Source organism: Lacerta agilis, chromosome 5 (assembly GCF_009819535.1).
Source record: "Lacerta agilis isolate rLacAgi1 chromosome 5, rLacAgi1.pri, whole genome shotgun sequence".
Taxonomy (NCBI): Eukaryota; Metazoa; Chordata; class Lepidosauria; order Squamata; family Lacertidae; genus Lacerta; species Lacerta agilis.
The window spans coordinates 61491493-61511694 of NC_046316.1; the positions used below are offsets into that span (position 1 = coordinate 61491493).

General features: G+C 38.3%; 1 protein-coding gene across 4 annotated transcripts in view; it reads right to left on the bottom strand.

The window, feature by feature from the left end:
• The window catches only part of FARP2 (FERM, ARH/RhoGEF and pleckstrin domain protein 2), a 64626-nt gene that overhangs the window by 27802 nt on the left and 16622 nt on the right, over positions 1 to 20202 (bottom strand). For all 4 annotated transcript variants that reach the window (XM_033150183.1, XM_033150185.1, XM_033150187.1 and 1 more), the window contains exons 3-13: positions 19121 to 19225; positions 17200 to 17242; positions 14605 to 14683; positions 13075 to 13172; positions 11613 to 11727; positions 8162 to 8309; positions 7392 to 7487; positions 6004 to 6167; positions 5762 to 5830; positions 5164 to 5221; positions 3583 to 3835 (exon numbers count right to left, since the gene is read on the bottom strand). In XM_033150183.1, coding sequence (XP_033006074.1) covers positions 3583 to 3835; positions 5164 to 5221; positions 5762 to 5830; positions 6004 to 6167; positions 7392 to 7487; positions 8162 to 8309; positions 11613 to 11727; positions 13075 to 13172; positions 14605 to 14683; positions 17200 to 17242; positions 19121 to 19225 — 1228 coding nt within the window. The remainder of the gene's footprint in view (positions 1 to 3582; positions 3836 to 5163; positions 5222 to 5761; positions 5831 to 6003; positions 6168 to 7391; positions 7488 to 8161; positions 8310 to 11612; positions 11728 to 13074; positions 13173 to 14604; positions 14684 to 17199; positions 17243 to 19120; positions 19226 to 20202) is intronic.

The following is a 20202-nucleotide window of genomic DNA, read 5'->3' on the forward strand; positions in this document are numbered from 1 at the left end:
CAAAACAGACTTGAACTATGACAAGTTTCTCAGAAGAAAGTAGAATACACTACGAGAACTAAGAAAGTGCAAGAGATCTCCCCTTGGAGTATAATAAAAAGGGAAATCTTTCCACAAGGTCTTCCGTGAGGTCTGCAATCAAGAGGCAGAGCAAACCTCTGGTTTCTTACAACTTCTAGATCAGCCCTCCATTGTCCACATTCTGAATTCTTTTTTAAAAAAACACACTACTGGAAACTAACCAGCTGATCCAACACATTTCATTTCTGCTATGCATATCAGTCCCAACTTCAATCAACATAACCTTGTCAATCCATAACATTAGACATTCATAGGGAAGTACCCTACAAGTACTTACAAAACGGAAGGGCATGGAATCTAAACAAATACTGAAAATTTTACTTAATTTCAAAACATGCAACATATTTAAGAACAGCTACTAGAAAAGCCTCTGGGGAAGTTAACAGGCACATCTAGAAAATGCACCTGCATTTGACCATTGTATTTAATTATGATGGTCTTGAATAAAATATGGGTGTTGTACAATGCTCCAAATGGAAGGGAAAATGTTGTTTGATTTTAGTAACTGAACTAATCTATTCAATAGGAAGCTTTAACAGGAAATTAGCTGTACTGTGCCAAGAGTTCAGAAGCGGATTGCCATAGATACAATTACCTCACATTACTATTTACTAACCAAAGATATTTGTACAATCTTGGCATGTACCACCAGTCACTGATCATGACCAATATCTAATTTTAGAACTCCTAGCCTGTATCAGCAAAGGTGCATGTATTCTTAACTTTAAAATCTTACTTAAGCAAATTATTTTCTGAATTATGGTTGGCAAAGGGGGGGGGCTTTAATCTAGTAATATAACTTTATGGCATCACCTTCATAGCTTCAGAATAAGCAAAGCAATACTTAAAATCCAAGTTAAATATAGACTATGAAAACCCAAGTTGCAGATATTCTCCACATACCCACATGAAGCACAACCTGGCCCTACAGAGTCCTGGTACTTCTCTGAAAAACTAAAGGGGCAGAGATGTCAGATTTTTTAAAAATATAGTATCTAAAGATTGCATTCCATGGTACAGTAAGCCAGCAACTTGTTGTGCACATTCAGCTTCATGTGTTTGCCCCCCCCCAAAAAAACTTTTTTTTTTTTTTAAATGGAAGGGATATCCTGGGGAAAAGACTTTGGCAATCCCACCCGCATTTGAACCCAGTGTGTTTTGACTTTATGTGATTTGGATTTAGGCGCAATCCTTGGAGCGTAACCCCTGGGTTAAGTTGCAGGTTTACTATATGTATTATTTAATGTGCTACTACCACAACTAGTATAAATTCTTGCTGATATAACCATTTCAGGCACATGGAGCATATCACTACAGGTATGATAAACAACTACTAGTGAAAGTGAATCTTGTATGTGGGAAGACTCAGAACAAAAAGCAAACTAATTGGCAGCCTGAATGCAATCGCTCCATTATGCTGAGCTGCACACTGATAAAATCAGTCTATTAAGAATTTGGTCAGGAGGATTATGAAAGTGGTTTTTTAAAGTATGATAGGAAATCCACAGTGAAAACACAATTATCACAGAGTATACAAACCAGATGTGCCTGATTCCCCACCACCACCACAAAAAATCTGGTGAAGTTCATATATTGCACAATCTTCCCTTTCACACAGGCATAATTAGGAAATTATAATGGAAAGATACACAAGCCTATTTAATTAACTCAAGTTATAATCCTTTCAGACACAGCCCTAACAGTATTTTAGTTTATTTCCTGTACAAGGTTTACTTTCTTGCTTTGCAACTTAAATACATTCTTCAATGTCTATCAGGAGACCTGAGAGAACCAGGTTTGCCAACTCTCTTACCGCCATAATATAATCTTGCAATACCACTTGTATATTCATAGTCTCTAACAATAATAAGATCATTTCCTTGAAGTAGTACCATCTTCCAAAAAAAGCTCAAGCAAACCTTTCATATTGACTCAGTTAAGTTACAGCAACGGTGGGGAACCTGTGACCCTCCAGATGCTGTTCCACTCTATCTCCCATGGCCAATAGTCATGCATGATGTGGTTTGTAGTCCAACAGCATTTGGAGGACCACAGGTTCCCTATCCCTGTGTTATAGGCTTGTTTCTGCAGAGTAATGAGTTAAAATTCTAACAAAACACCAACAAGGAAGGACAAAATATGCCAATGGCCTTTCAAGACATTTACTGCTCATCAGCAGCGATGCTTTGCAGATGGTTTGTTATTTGCAAAGTGTACCTAAGTTCAAAATTTAGTGATGCCGTGCATGCATAAGGTGCAATGACCTTCACCACAAATGGTTTAAACAATTGCTGGGTGATAAAAAATGCATAGTACAATACATTATAAAATTATAATGGCTAGTCTGCACCACTGACATCTACACTTCAAAGTAGCAACTAATTTACGATGGCTTGAGAAAAATTGAGATAAGGATAAAAAAGGACATGAATTTGAAATCCAATCACCAGAATTAACCAATCTACATTATCTTTTCTCTTTCAAAACCAGATTCCCGAAAGCATAAATTAACGTAATATCAACCAAAATATTAATGGCTTGTGTGTGTGTCTTCTGTTTTATCTTCCTGGGTGAGATTCTTAAGATTATTCTGAAAATCAAGAGTGAAATTCTCTCTAGTAGCCTCAGCAAAGGGGTTGCTGAAAAAGAGGTTTATGTCTAATGGGGCTGCAGTTTCTGAATCCCATGAGTCATCAGTGCTACTAGAGTCTTCTGTAGTGGTAGGTGGATAGCTCAGCTGTTCCAACTGGTCAATAATGTCAGTGAACTGAAAAGCTGAACTTGACTCAGAGCGAACTGAATATGCTGGAAAATTCACCATTGAACTAGCTTCAGAGTGATTAGCAGAGCTATAAGTGTGCAAAAATGGCATACCATTTAATGTCAAATTGTTGAGAGAACTACTTTCAGAACGGTTGTTAATTAGTGAACTAGTTTCAGAAGGACTCAGAAGACTTTGCATTCTGCTTGCCTGAGCTTTAACTTCAAATAATTCCGAAGTATCTGATGGCTGTTCATTCCCATTGAAATCACTCTCTCCTTCAAATTCAAACTCGTGGTCCATGTTCATATCTACTGCTTCTATGGAACACCTATCAGGACTTGACTGAGAAGACATCATATTTCTTTGCAGAATTTCTTTAGTTAAAGCAGGTGAATCTGAGAGACAATTAGTTAGATCTGACTCCTGCAAATCTAAACCATCATACAAATAGGAAAATGCTTCAGAACCTCCAGCAAAAAAGGAAATCTCTGTTGGATCATCATCAATGAACTCTTCTGAAACCTGAAGCTGGGAGCTAACCAGTTTTACAAGTGAGGCACCCCTACCTTGAGGCAGGTGCTGCTTAGCAGCAATGGCCATACCTGCGGTAAAGTCATCCACATAATTGTCATTTTTACAAGTAATCCTACCTTCTACTGCTACACCTAAACCACAGCTACTCTCAACATCAGTACAAGTGGGGGTGCAGTTTTTTGCAACTTTACAAAGCCCAACACCTTGGAATGACTGGAGTACTGGTGATCCAGGCTGCTGTATCACTTTCTTCCCAGTTTCTTCTGATGTCCCACTATTTGCTTCTGCGGCCAAGCTCCTTGTATGGGATATTCTGGGCTCCAAAAAGAAAGGATTGCTCTCTGTGAAAGTGGGCAAGCTGGCAATGTTTGTGGCTAACACATTATCCGAATGGAAGGAGGCATATGTACATGCATTAGGCCCAGGGGTTCTTAATCCTTCTGTAAATGAGGCACTCTGAGGAGAAAAACAAGAGAGGAAGCTATTAGATAATCTGTTTTAGGATACATCTAACCATGTCCACTTGAATTGACAGATAAACATGTTTGTAAGTTCATGAATTTTACTGAGATGACTTGACTGTGAAGACTGTGGGACTCATTGTTGCCCATTTTCAGTGTGAGAGACACTACCACATGACAAAAGTAGGTGAATCAGTGCCTCTGCTCTATCTACGACATTTTAAATCTGGCTCAAGTATTCAGTCATCCATGATTTGTATTAATTTTAGAAAAAAGCATATTGTGCCAACTTTTTAAAGGTAACCATTTCATTGAGTCTTGAGCTTTGAAATCCTATTTCTTCAGATATGGTGGAGGGATAAATGCAGTATGTGACTATTAGACATAGGCAGATTGTATTGATCACTCACTGGTTTCTCTAGAGTTTTCATGCCTGTTTTGCGTTCATTCCTTTATTCTTTTATGTAGAAGTGGCCCTGTTTAGTCTTTATAAAACGGCAGAGGGAATTATCGTGAGGTAATGTGTCTTTATTATATGAAATTGAGGAAGAATGAACTCTTCATAGTATAGCTAATGATGTTTTCCAGATATAATGTTCAGAGAAGATGAATGTAGAAAACTGGCCCTGCGTTTCTTGCAGATAACTCTTCCTCCTAAGGTCTATATGAGAGCACTATGCCGGTTTAGAATTCTGGATTTGGAACCAGAGAAAGTTGATTCATTATATGACTGTGTTAATTGTAACAGTAACTATGCATGCAATCTTGACACTCTGAAATGGCATTTATAGAAAAGTTTTTGTTATTGCAACAGTAAGGAGATTTATTTGCTATACACTGGTAAATCATATTGATAATGAACTACAGCTCCTGGCTGATAAATATATATGAATTATTTAGGACCAAATATTGATCTGGATCCAAAGAACTGCACTGTTCCATGTGCCCAAAATAAGATTCATGCTTTTAGAACGGCACCCCCACCACCCATATATATTCCATGTAGCAATTTTTCTTTGCATGTAGCTTTTATATGCAGTTTGCGATATGGCATGGAGGTCTGCCATTCAAAGGAAAAAAGCTAAAAATTCCCTAGGCATACACTAAGGAAAATTTGTTTTCATGTACAAGCTGAAAAACTCTGAAGTTGCTTCAACAGTACTCACATATTTAACATTACTACCAGAATTGAACAAGGCTGAACAGAGCAGTGATTGAAAATATATATAATTTTGAATGCAGACGTCATTCATGCTTTAGAATGAAAAGGCTGGATTTCATAATCTTTCTGATAATTCAAAACAGGTTAATATCAGGACTAACCTGTTTGGGTGTATCAGCATGCAAGGTGTGAGCAGACATTCTAGTTTTACTATGCCTCCTGTAAAGAAAGAATATGCTGTGATACCCCGATCACTTCATTAGCTATATACAGAAAGCAAACAGGGGGCCTTCAGTAAGAAGCTATTCCTGAGGCATAACCTACTTCATAAGGCTGTTAAGTGTGATAAAGATTAATAGTAATAAATCAACAGTGACTGCAAATTATACATTGGAACAAAAAAAGACTACATGTCTCCAGTTGGCACTATGTGAGGCAAAAGTGAAGTTTAAGCCAACATATATTCATGCCATTCAATCAAATCACTTTTCTGAATTTGAAACATGTTAAATGGTTTGTCAATTACAGCTCCTTCCTACTCAACATAATTCCCAGTGTCACGTATCTAAGCATTTTAATTAATTAAATTTGGAATATAAAAATGTCAAATTCTGAAGCTGACAAAACTCCAGAAAACAATAATACTTTAACAGTTTACAATCTCTAGGAAAAAAGGACTTTCATTATTGTAGGCTAGTCTAAGGAAGATACAAAATATGAACATTAAAGACTCTTTGCTTATATGTAAGAGCTTGTTACCTTTCATATGGGATTTTTTTCAACCCACTTTCTTTAACATAATCCACCAATTGTTTCTGTGTACGCCCACTGCGAAGAAATAAATGTGAATGTTACAAAAAATCTCCAGGAAAAGTACATAAAATTCTGGGCTTTTGTACTCAAGAAATAAAGATCCTAAACCTTTAATTTAAAAGGAATTACTTCCAAAGTTTTTCTTGGTTCCATTTTCCTGGATCAAAATGAACTGGGTTATATCATACCTGTATCTGAAAGATGACCCTCTGCTGAAAAAGACTGCTTTTGACTTTGGTTTTGGTTGATCAAATAGCCTGAAGAAAGTGTGATATTCAACACATATTTTCCAGAAGTTCTTGCACTCATCTCTACTTCCCAAAAGAAACTCCAGAGTGTCTTGATATGGACCCTAGAAAAGAAACACAATGGGACTTTATCATATTACCTCTACTCATTTAAGGTTACAGTGAGAAAATATTTAATAAAACTTTATTCAACAAAAACAGATAGAAGTGAAGAGAAAAACAAAAATTAACAACAAATAAGGAGCTTTTGATAATAAAGTCAAAAGAAAAAGAAAAAATCAGGAGTGAATATAATGGATATTTTAATGGACTCAATTATAAAATTATAAATGGGGTATAAAAACACAACTTACATTGTACAATGAAGGAAACAGGAATAAAGAAAAGGGTCTTGCCTGTCCATAGAAGCCACCCAATAAAATCATATTTCAAAGGGATTTGCAACCAATGTGACTGGGATGTCAATAATAATTCCTATACCCGCAGGTCTCAGGGCAGTTCACAGGATAAAATCACAATATAAAAACACAGAATACATAATCAAAATAAAAACAAGAACAACCCAATAACCCCTCTCCATAAATAACCTCCACGGGTGAAATCAGAAGGATCAGCATCACTCTCAATGGCTCAAATATCCCATCATTTCTTCTGAGATAGCAATGAACGTAACTTTCTTTAACCAGTTATCTAGGATACATCATGAAGCATATTTCCAGCCCTGTGTAATAACTAATCAATTGGCTACAAATTATACAATTAACTATTTACATATAAGATCACCTTTCTCAAAAATAGACAAAATACATAGTCTAGGGTCCAGGGTCATATTTTGTAATATCATGGTTCAATGTAGGTCTCAAGAACATGCTCTAGAGCAAAACAAAATAAGAAGTGTGCATGCGAAAGCTCATACCAAGAACAAACTTAGTTGGTCTCTAAGGTGCTACTGGAAGGAATTTTTTATTTTTTATTTTGTTTTGACTATGACAGACCAACACAGCTACCTACTTGTAACATGCTCTACAAGTGTGAGGACCCCTTGTTAATTTTTTATTTTTTTTTTGGCAGATCCCCACATAGGCTCCTTTGAAAGGCAAGTCAGAATATAAATAAACGTAACTAATAAATGATAACTTAATTTTAGAAATAAAGGAGAAATTCAGACTTAAATGAAATACGGGTTTTACTAACATGCTTTTATCGTAGTGCTATTACCTATGAACCTTGCATTCAGGCATTAACAGTATTGAATATTGCATGAACGTCATTTCATATTTAAGTCATGCTTGAAACTGTAGAAGTGACATTATCATGGAAGTACTTACATGAACTTCTGGATGAAGCTTGATAAGGAATCGTTTTCTTTTGAAGCTTATTTTTCGGACTTTGGACCAGTTGAAAGTATTGATTTTTGTATTACCCTGTATTCAATTCAATATAAACACCTGAGGTTTATTATACACAGGATTTAAACAGAACATAAGTTATAGACTTATACTGTCAAAGCTTTTTTCTATCTAAATCATATTGTCTGGATCAAACAACTGATAATTTAAAACAACATGACTGTTAAAAGAACACTCTAGTTCTGAAAGCAGCCCTCCCTGACCTTGCTACTCTGGCCTTTGACATTTGAGATATGTCTTTTCAGGATCCACACTATTCCTGTGATTGCAACCTGTTTTAACTGTTTTTAATTCTGAAAGTTAAATTGTTGTAACCCGCCCTAGGACCTACTGGTGAAAGGTGGGTAACAGATTTGTTACAACTACTACTACATTTGGACTACAACTCCCATCAGCCCAAGCCAGCATAATGAAAGCAGTATCACAAATGCTCCCATTAGTCTCAAAGAAGAAGCTGCTGCAGTGGTGCCCTACTGATCCCATCTGGGTGCTGCTGCCACAAAGGCATCTGCAAACATCACATTGTCTATTGGGACTGCAAAGACTGTCGTAGCAAGGATGTGGTAGCCATTTGTTCAGAATCAATTGCTACATGCTCTAAAGCAGGCAAATGGGTCTATCCTCTGGGTTTAAAGTCTTCTGTCTGCATAACCACAAATAGTTTCTCACGTTAAATACTGCTTTCCTACCTGGAATACCAGTACGCCCATGTTTGATACAGCCAAATTAATTTTTGTTCCCTCACGGTCAGATGCCAGGTGAAATCTCATGCCATACATCTCCAACTTCCGAGCTATTTCAAGCACTTGGAAATCTGATTCAGCTGGAGTTTGGCCCCTGTGTTACCAAAATTGAAAATATTATTAATTACTTATAACACTATACAAAGCTATGAAACAGGAAAAAATACTCTAATATAGTTCAACAAGTTTAATGAGATCATATCAATATTAGTAAGCAGTCACTAAGCTTCAGAGTTATTCAGGTTCACTGTGCCAGACCAAAAGAGAAAAATCAACTAACATAAAAATATGTTACAAATGGAAGAACACATGGCAATCTAGTTGAAGTCATAATCAGACTCAGAGACATTTAATTATTCTTTAAAACAAGTGTATCCTTAATATGCCCTGTATTTAATAATTTTAAATGCAAAATGCTATGTATTCCAAAATTTTGTAAAAGAGGATATGCCAACATCCAATCTCTCTGTCTTTGTTTGAAAACATGAGAGCAAGTCAGTAAGCAGGCAAGCCCAATTGGACCCAACAGCTTTGCAATGTTCAAGACAGATGCACTACAATAGCATCAGTTGACTGTGTTTTTGTATATAGACAACTGGCTCCTGGTGGTTCTCACACCCACCCACTATCTGCAGTTGATAGGTGTCAATCCTTAACAGTTGCACTTAAACCTGCCTTCTGAATGAGAAGGATTGTATTATCCTAGTACAAGGGCAGATCCCCATTATGAATTTAAAGAATATCTAACACACATTCAAAGTGCATTATTTCATTCAAAGAATACTGGGAACTGTAGTTTCCCCCTCACAGAGCTACAATTACCAGCACCTTTAACAAACTTTGATTCCCAGGATTCTTTGGGGGACATGATAAAAAAATTTTTTTTTTATTTGATATGCTTTAAATGTACACTGATTGTGTTTTAAATGTATGGTGTGAATGTGCCACAGTTGTGTGCAAGTGGTGTTAGGACCCTCTGCAACATGCTAGGTCAATTCACTAACATCTTGGGTAGTAGCAGTCCTGAAAATGCAAACAGTCCCCCCAAGCTGTGGTTCCTCTGCCTGTTTGGGGATCAACAGTCACGGCTGTTACAGGTTGCTTGTTGCCTTCTACTCCCCGTATCTCCTCCATCACACAAAAGTGGAGAAAGGGGCATGTAAGCCACAGGCTCATGCACACAGATTATAAATATATTTATTACAGATTAAAATGGTCAACATATTTTTGCTATTCTAGTGACCAGAAGAATTCCCTGAATAAATGTTTGCCTAAAAAAAACAGATCAACATTCTTAAATACCCTTTCCACCTACAGAAGATACTTTATTTCTGAAGTGAGAAAAACCAGTAATTATGCCAAGTGATTTACCCTATGCAAGCAAATGTTTACAAGGGTATAGCACAGTGAGTAATTATCTTCAGATGTTTTCAGTTGACTAAGCCTCACAGACTGGCCTGAAAACAATCTGGTCTAATTTTGTTATCTGCTAAGCAGATCAATCCGCTTAGCCATCCTACAACCAGTGAACGGCCAATTTACAGAATTTTCTCAACAATAAATATATTCCTGCAGTTGATTACTAGGTTTTTTTGTTTTTTTTTAAAAAAAGTTCTGACCTTGCATGGACGATAAATATTTCAATGTTACTGCAATATTCACCAATAAATTAGGGTCAAACTGATATAAATGTGGTATGATACTGTAGAGTACTTTGAAAAGGCCACTAGGCATTTTTAACTGGCCAATCCTGCTGCTTTTAACTTGGATAACTTTACATTAATTTGTAAACTGCATAAGTGAACAAAGTATAATTGCTACATTGGCATTCATAAAGCCCAATCGAGATTGAAAAACATAGTTCCAATCATATACTTGCCAATGGCAGGTGAAATAGTGATGGAATAGAGAACACTTTTAGAGAATTGGTAGAAGGGAGGGGTAGTTAACCCTTCACATGTACACTAATTATATGTTGCAAATGATTTCTCACTGGGTTACTTTCCCCTTAGTTAGGACTCATTTATGGTTTTGAAGCATAGCCTTGTGGGGGATTTAATATCCAGTTTGTAGGAAAGAATCAACACACAGAGTGCCACACACCTGCTGATTGCTCAACCTTTGCATTAGCACTGTAAAAGGAACATGAGGTTGGAAGTCTCCTGTTTACACAGAGAATTTTGCTGTGCTGTGTCCACAATAAAATATTTATTATGTTAAGCACAGAGAACAGCATGCATTAAATTGCACTGATATTTGGATTAGGGTATGTTTTCAATGACCATTATGATAATGTAGCAGCCTCATACCCATTGTTTGGGAATTCTAAGAAACAAAAAAATCAGTGCAGTTTTGAAATATGTGTTTAAAATCAGTGCTATTTTGAAAGGTTTATTCCACCATCTTGATTCAAAACGATATCCTATTATAGAAGAAAACATTGAGGAAAACAATATGCTTAAACCCCATGAAATTGGTTCTTTTTAAATTTCATTTCTATTCAAGAAAGCTTCAAAAACTGTCAAATACCATTGTAAAGAATAAAAGAGCAGATTAAATGATTATGTGCTCAGTTGCAGAGTCACACATTTAATAGACTACACAATAAGGAAGAGTATCAAATAAATGTAACGATTGTAATCCATCTAAATTAATCTCCGAGTAGACCCACTGAAAATCAATGGACTAACACCAAACTCCTACTTTGAGGGAAAGCTGCCCAGCTTATAGTCTTAATTTACAACTTCTGCTGCAAACCTACTCAGTGGAGTTAGATATATTTCACCTTTGGGACAAGACTCCACCCTGTAAAGTCTACCAGCCAATCAAGAATACTGATTTGCTAGCACTTCCCTTTTCTGTTTCTGTACTCAAAAGCCCCGTGGAGTATGTATTGGACAAGCTCGCATTAACATTACTTTTTTAAAATAGAACTTAGAAACAAGGTTTTCAAAAGAAAAGAGAGGCGAAGACTTCTGCCTTTTCCTTGATTTTGTCACTGTCTTAGCTATCAAAAGAAAGAATATAAGATGTTTGTTTGCACTGAGCATGAACATGGTCAGAAATGTGAAACCTCTAAAAGCAACATTTTAAAACAGTTGTAGTCCTGACATTTGTCAATTGATTCTTCTCAAATTTGGGCATATTGTACCACTCTGCAAGTAAATTATAAGAGTCAAATTTCATGCCACGGACAAATTTTCTTGATTTTAGGACCAAGAGGTGACCTAGCCAACACAACACACACAACTAAATTCTCCTTCTAGTATTACTACGAAGGTATAGGTGAAATAACTTACTGTTAATGAGAGATATAGACATGCTGATTTTGTTATCAATAACAGCAACAAATAGTGCTATGTTGAATACCAAAAATTAAGCATTCATTTACACTTACATGTGCTTCCTGTGAAATTCAAGTATTTTTCCTTGCAGTCTTTCTTGGTTTGGAAAGTACCGGTTGTTTTTAAGATGCTCTCGGTCCCCAGATTCATCAAAATCTCCTAACTCAGCTATGATAGAAGAGAAAAATATATTTGAAAGAAAATATTGCTTCACTATTGCAATTGTTCCATAAAGTTAGCAAATGGATCCTTGAAGGTATCTTCATCTTACAATAACTATTGGTTCTCAATAGTATATGGGATGCAAATGACGAGATTTGGTACCCCTTTATAAAGTTTTCAAATGATCACCCTGATGACTGGCACCCACCAGATTCACAAAATGGACTTTGGTAAGACCTAATAGACTGATCTGTTTCATGGGGGAGGGGTGTCAGGAAAATGGAAACTTCAATGTTCCTGTGCTATCAGAATCAACGTATATGTGAGTAGTTACAGGTGGGTAGCCGTGTTGGTCTGCCATAGTCAAAACAAAATCGAAAATTCTTTCTAGTAGCACCTTAGAGACCAACTGAGTTTGTTCCTGGTATGAGCTTTCGTGTGCATGCACACTTCTTCAGATACACTGAAACAGGGGTCACCAGATCCTTAAATATAGTGGGGGAGTGGGGAGGGGTATTACTCAGAAGGGTGGTGGGAATGGGTGATAGGCTGATAAGTGTGGAAAACCTGTTGACGACTCTAAACGGCTGCAGTTAGTCTTGCAGGGAAATGCAAGGGGTGAGATGGCTAAAGATGGCTTTGTTATGTATAATGAGATAAGAATCCAATGCCTTTGTTCAAACCAGGTTTCTCCATGGTTTTAAGTTTGGTGATTAGTTGCAATTCAGCCACTTCTCTTTCCAGTCTATTTCTGAAATTTCTTTGTATTAAGACAGCTACTTTGAGATCTTTTATAGAATGTCCTGGGAGATTGAAGTGTTCTCCTACTGGTTTCTCTGTCTTGTGATTCCTGATATCAGATTTATGTCCATTTATCCTTTGGCGTAGGGTTTGTGAGTAGTTAAGTTCCCAAGGAGATTCAACATAGGCACATGTAACTTTTTTTTAAAGTAAACTTCTAAAAGCAAGCTGATAAGACAGAAAAGGGGAACATTCTTCAGAATGTATGAAGGCTTACTGAAAGCATGATACCAGTTATTCAAACAGAATGTATGCCTCCTATGTTCCCCACCCTCCTTTGTAAATGGTATTTATATCAGATTCAAAAGAGCCCAAAGAAGTCCAAGTAGATGCTTGCATGGTTAATGAGCAACACAAGTGCAAATCAATTAAGTTAAGCAAAAAAAGGCTTCTGGGAGCAACTATAACAGAAGCAGGAAACTAGCTAGGGAAGCTGTTGTAACTGCTGGATGACAAGGAAGCAAAATAATTACTGATGAAGGAAACTATAGAGAAGCTAAATGGATTCTTTGCATATGTGTGCTCAATATATAAATGACATTAGATACTAACATTGCAGAAGGTGAGAGATGAGGAGTGCTGTTGTATTGTCGTTGCAGGTAAGGCGTTCCTCAGCTAGATCTCTCTTGATTTGCAATGCAAATAGATACCTAAAGGGGGGAAATCAATAGTATCATATTTTGTCCATTTTACTAGCTGTTTAGCAGCAGGAAATGAAAAATGGCCCCCATGCAGGAGTACTACAGGCCTGTTAGTAGCTGCATATATGCACAATGCTGACAATGAAGGCAATATCTGAGTGATAACTAAGAGTAGTAATATAGCCTTGTCTCCTGCCCCCTCATACCACCAGCCTGCTTAGTGACAGCCATTTACTACTACCACATCAGATCACCAGCTGTTGCTAGCCAAGATATATGCTGCACTACCTCTAAGACTGGCAGGCTTTGTATCAAATGTGGCTAAGACTTGTTCAAATGTGAAGTTGAGCTATAACTCTTGCTACCGTCACAACCCTTTCTACCTACTAGCTTCCCTGTGATTGACTCATGTCCTGAAGAACCCCCCTCAAAAAAAGCTTTCTAGTTAAGCAACATATTTAAGTTTTTCAAAATCTATTTTAATAATTTTGTAATGCTATTATTTCTCCAGGTACAATCCTCCACAGAGCATGATAGAACATGCATCTTCACCCATTTCCTATGACTTAGGAAAAACTATGAAATAGATACTTTTTCAAATATAGCAACATATCCAGTATACCCTGCAGCCATCAAGGAAAGGAGGAGTGCAAACAACAGAAAACGGCAGCAAGTAGTTTTAGCAGAAACTCAAAAATCACAGCTGAATAGAAAAACTGACAAGCACAGAATCAGTGGTGGAAAGGTATGTAGGTGGGCTGAAGTAGACAATACAGGAAACACAAATGGCACAATTCGGCAGAAAAACAGGTATGAAAGGGCTGGAGGTGAGTAGATCTGCAAGAGGAAGACTTCAATGAGACTCAGTAAGAACATAGGAGACACCATTTCATAGGTACTTTCAACTCAAAGGATGCACACAAGAGAACACAACCAAATGGCACAGCAGTTGGGAACAGAACGAAAAATATCAGATAAACAATCCTGAAATTCATAACACCCAAAGGCAACAAACAGAAATATGACTTGCTACCCTGAAGAACCAGTCCTAGTATTTGTAAACTACCATACCAGTGTAATCTTATTCAGAAGTAGTCCTGTTGTGTTTAATGGGATTTACTCCCATGTAAATATGCACAGGTCAGGATAACAGCCTGAAACTACTACACCAAAGCAACCAAACAAGTTCTTTATCTCTTGGGACAATTTTTAAACATGGATATTTTGACCACATCCTTGGTCAATCCTCTTTGCACACAGCTGAAGAAGCATCATTGCCACTTGATTAGATCAGGTAAAACTTGCTGTCATTCAAGGCTACACACACATACCAACTCTGGCAGTGAATTCACAGTCTCTTGAGTTTAAAGATATTTCATTAATCCTTCTTTCCTATTTCCATTGTAAATTATTGTGGAATTAATAGTGCCACATTGTTTACCTGGTATACTCCTCTTGCAGCTGACCAGGGTCAGGAGGAAAGAACTTTACTGCTAGACGAAGCATTGCATTCTTTGGTCCTAAAATAAAACCAATGCATTCTATTAACTTTTACCTTTATAGTTAAAACACTGAATTTGAATACCAATTGCCAACTCTTAAAAGTGATGTAATAGGAATCAGGCATTTATTGAATGGATCATGAACATTTCAACTTAACTACAGTAACTCTGAAGTATACCAACATAATTCTGAAACATGCTTGTACTATACACCCTAAGCAAGTGATCTGAAAAACAGAAGAAGAAGAAGTTTGGATTTGATATCCCGCTTTTCACTACCCGAAGGAGTCTCAAAGCGGCTAACATTCTCCTTTCCCTTCCTCCCCCACAACAAACACTCTGTGAGGTGAGTGGGGCTGAGAGACTTCAAAGAAGTGTGACTAGCCCAAGGTCACCCAGCAGCTGCATGTGGAGGAGTGCAGACACGAACCCGGTTCCCCAGATTACGAGTCTACCGCTCTTAACCACTACACCACACTGGCTCTTCTACACCTGACTGGGGACTGCTGAGGTGTCTGGGACATGGGCACCTAGGAAGCTTAGAGAGGCCTGGCGGCCTTGATCATCTATTGCCTGCCAGGAGAGCTGCCTTCTTTCAGATGCAGATATAGTTAAGTATTCATCCTTGCCAGAATGGAGAGGGACTAGAGAAATCTTTAGGCTAGCCTAGTAAGAATGTTTTTGTTTTCTTGCATGTATCTTGTGTTGGGAATTATACTTTATGTACTTTTAGTAACTTTTGAATAAAATGTTTAAAAGAACTTTTGTTCTGGTTTTCTGTTCATTCCTATGTTTGCTTGGCTAAATCCAGGTCTGCCGCTTGGTGCGTTACTGTAAAGGGATAATCATTTGGGGCTCTGTTTGAGCTTGGGAAGGCTGTGAGCCGGTGCACAGGTGGAACGGCCCTCGCGTTCTGCTCTGTGGCTACAGCTGGGTTTCCAAACTTGCAGAGGGTGGTGGCAGCAGAAAAGATCGGTCTTGACTCAGCTGGAGGGCTGGGCCAAGACAAAAGAGAGTAATTCGGGCACCCGGGACGCCGGCAGCGGAAAACGCTGAGGGGCAAGTGGGTGCCCGATTACTACATGGTAGTAATCGGCGCAGGGTGGTGCATCGGCGCGGGGTGGTGTGGAAAGCAGCTGGGATCCCAGCTGCTTCCTCCACCACCCAGCGTCCCGCCCCGATGCAGAAAGCAGGCTTTTAGGATCGACGCAGGGCGCTAGGTGGTGGGGAAAGCAGCCAGGATCCCAGCTTCTTCCTCCACCACCCAGCGCCCCGCGCCGATGCAGAAAGCCTGTGCTCATCCCGCTTGCTTTGAAGGGAGCTGGTGAAGAGGGGTGAACGCTCACCCCTTCTCCCCAGCTCCCTTTAAAAAAAGCAGTGATGAGCCGTTTTGAAGGGGTGCCGGGGAGGAGGGGTGAGCATTCACCCCTTGTCCCCAGCTCCCTTCAAAGCAAACGGGGATGAGCCCTCTGAAGGGGTGCGTGGCGCCCCTTCAGAGCGGCTCATCCCTGCTTTTTTTAAAGGGAGCCAGGGAGAAGGGGTGAACGCTCACCCCTTCTCCCCAGCTGTCTTTAAATCTTTAAACCTCCCCGACACCAGCGAAAGTGGGGGGGGGACAGGAAACCCTACAGCATTGCTACTGGGCTTCCCATTTCTCCGCCCCACTTTCGCTGGTGTCATCAGGGTGGGAGAGGCAGGGGAGGCCTGTAGCATGTTCCTCTCCCAGTCCCTCCGCCGCTGCTGCCTCCTTCGCTCCCCCTCCCAGCCTTTTAGAGGAGGAAAATCAGAAAAAAAAATTCTGGTTTTCCCCCTTTAAAAAATAGGTGTGTTTTATGGTCCGGAGCGTCTTAAGGACCGAAAAATACGGTAATTAACAAAACCTTCTAAAAACAAAGCATTTGAATTGCTGAATGAGCTAGTGGGAATGTAATTTTGTAAAGCTGCTTTAAAATAACTTCACTTTTTTGTGTTTTCCATATAAATGTTCTCCAATTCCATTGATTAAGTGAACCTGTGTGTCATGCAAAACAGATTATCTTCATTTGCTTCAAATCTCTAGAACTGTCTTCCCCAACAGTGTCCTTCATATGTCTTGGACTACAATTCCTATCATCTTCACCATTGACCATGATAACTGGGAATGATGAGAGCTGTAGCCCAAAACTTCTGGAGGATACCAGGATGCGGAAAGTCAGGCAATCAAATTCTGGCTTAATAAAGTAGCATAGGCATGAGGGGCATGCACCTTACCACAGTTAAAAGTATGCTCCGAAATCCTGGCTTATTGGGAGATATGAACCATAGTTCTCAGTTTAGACTTAACAGGAAGCCACAGAAAACTGTGGCTTCTGGATGGTTTTACTGCTTGGACAAGAGGCAGCAAAGGGGCTGCATATGGTGCACACAGCTCATAGATATCCTGCCTTAATCTTCCAACTGTGGCCATGTTAAGAATAGCATCAAAAAGTTGCACACTCCACTTTCTGGTTTAAATTCTAGAAAGAAGCACAAATAGAACTAGTATATATACTTACTTCGTATTTGTTTAATTATAGGTTTCATAGGCTCAAGCCAAATCTGAACAAGGAAAAAAAAAGCCTTAGATAAATAATTAAGCAAACACTGCAGCAGTAAATAAAACCACACAGCTAAAATAATTCTAGCACCTGTAAACTAATACTTCCCTACACCCCCATTTCAGTTAAACAAATATTTTAGCTAAAGGAATAAACCTCAAAATGTCTATACACAGAAAGTGAAAAATATAGTGGAAAAGGTAGCAGAAGGAAAAAAGTTTCATGAAGCGAATGAAGGAAAAGCACTGAATTCTAGTAATGGCAGAGCACCTTTTGGAAGGATCACAGGAAAATTCATTTATACTAATGCTTGTACAACAGAGTCTTTTGCCCAATAAACTTATGGGCACTCTTTCTGGAGGTTTCAGTGAGGAGACTGAATGAAATCTGCCCAAGATAATAAAGCTAGAGGGCTAAGATTAAAATGAATGGCTTGAAATTCCTTTCAACTATATGAATGCAGTTATTCATGAAAACTTCAAAAATAACATCAAAGATATTTTTTTTATCCACTCAGAATTTTTTTTTTTTTGGCAAAAGGTCTAGATAGAACCCTACATCTAAATATGCAAATTATGACATCAAATGAAGTACTCCAGGCAAGTGTTATTTGAGTACACTGAATGTCTAGATTCAATTCAATCTGGGTTCAGGCCTGGTTTCATGATTGAATCAGTCTTTGTCACCTTCAAAAGAGGGACAGCGAAAATGCAACCCTGTTACTCTTACCTGATCTCTCAGTGGTTTTTGACCGCACTGACCATATCTTCCTACATCAACTGTTCAGGATCAGTATAGGAGGCAATGTATTACAGCAGCACTGTTCCTACCTGTGTGAGTGAGTTCAGCATGTAACAGTGGGACAGCACTGTTCTATGACCTCCTGCTCTTGTGTTATGTGATTCTGTAAGGCACAATTTGGTCCCCAGTGCTATTTAACATCTACATCTACTACTACTCCTTAACATCTGGATCACGAAAGGCTGTGCAAGTCCTGGACCTATGCCTGGATGAGGTGGACTGGATGAGGGCCAACAAACTGAGTTTGAAACCTGGTAAGAAAGATGATCTGTGGGTAGGTTCTTACATCCTGAAGATACTGCACTCCCTCTGAACAATCAGGTACCGGTATGTAGTTTAGATAAACCTTTGTAATTAGAGGTCCAAGTGAACTCTATGGCTAACAGTGCCTTTCACCAGTTATGGCAGTATATGGATCAGGATAGTCACTTTAGTCCATGCAACTTCACTGACACACAACATGTGCACTCCAGCACATGTCCAGTTAACTTCACATCAAGCCTTATGCCATTTGTGTCATAGGTATTGTCAAGTCTGTTTCATTGCTCAAGGTTATATTACTTGATCCCAGCCATGGACTTCCTAAACAGCTTTGTTTGATCTACGTCTTGATTCTATGTCAAAAGATACATTACCAATACTACTCAGTAGAAATGAGATTCCAATTTATACAGCACTCCAATTCAACTCTAAAAATGCTAATCAAGTGGTTTGGTGTCTTGAAACACTGTTCTTTTTGAATCATAGCAAAAACTAAAAAAAATAATTGAAAAGGAACTAAACGCTCAAATTAAGAGAGCTCCATAATAAGCAAAGTAGGTAGTGCTTGTTTTAAAAATGGAAGAACCAAATAAGAGCATTCAACAAAACTGTGTAGGGTTATTATTTGAAACAACTGCAGCTGCATCACTATGGCTCAGCTTTGCTTACCTGTAATATAATCCTCTTTCCCCTACATTAAAGGAATTTTTGTGCAAATTTAACCAGAGTAGAACTACCAAATGTTTTCCTTTCAAAATAAAGCTGAAAAAACATCTATTTAAAGGTGTTTATATTCTGATAAAAACATATTACATACCCAATATGACTGCATGTTCTGGAATTCAATTCCAAAGTAGTCCGATTCAACCAAATTCAACCGATGAAATACTTCTGTCAGCAGTTTCTGGCCATAACATTTTGACTGGGAAAATTAAAATAAAGTGAAAATGTAAAGTTGAGTTTACTTGAAAAGTAATGGCTAAAGTTGGTTTCAAAGCTAAAAATTGTTCATGCCAATACTTCTGCACATTTATCCATCAACACAATGCATTAGAATTATTCTTTCTTTGCCACTTCCATATGGCCTGCATTTAAAAAAAAATGAACCACAACTGTTAAAATGTTCATGCCATATAAAAATACAAAGCACATTAACATATACACTGTTCTGTAAAGTCTTAAACATTACGTGAACAAAAATGAATACATATCAAAAAGACTGGGCAATATCCAGTTAGTCAAAGTCAGAGTAAACCCACTGAAATTTGAGTATGGGTATCACTCATTATCCAGTTCCAGGGGAACCTATAACAACAAGAGGTTTCTCACCTCATGCTATTTTAAAGTTTTTAGATCATCTCGGAGAAAATATATACTAGATTCTGACTATATACAGAAGAAAGATCTCTCTTAGGACGAAGGTCTTAAGATATCCACCTTCAATCCAATGCCTTTTTGAATTCAAGGTTTTATTTTGAAACAAGCTAAAAGTCAGTCAAAAACAATGCTCCCTTGTGGAGATGTTTCTGAGTGCTATAGAAAAGCGGTTTCTTTCAAAATTACAATGGCTGTTAACTGGAGTGAAAAACATGTACAGCTCAGTTAAACTAAGGGAAGATTTTTTGTAACTTTCTCTCTTAAAGACAGATGGATACTTTTTCAGGGGTGAGCCTGAGATAATCTCTCAATGATATATTAGAAACTCATTAATCCCAATAATCTCACCATGACGGGGGGAGCTCCCGTTGCTTGGTCCCTGCTCCTGCCAACCTAGCTGTTTGAAAGCATGTCAATGTGCAAGTAGATAAATAGGCACCGCTCCGGCGGGAAGGTAAACGGTGTTTCCATGCATTGCTCTGGTTCGCCAGAAGTGGCTTAGTCATGCTGACCACATGACCC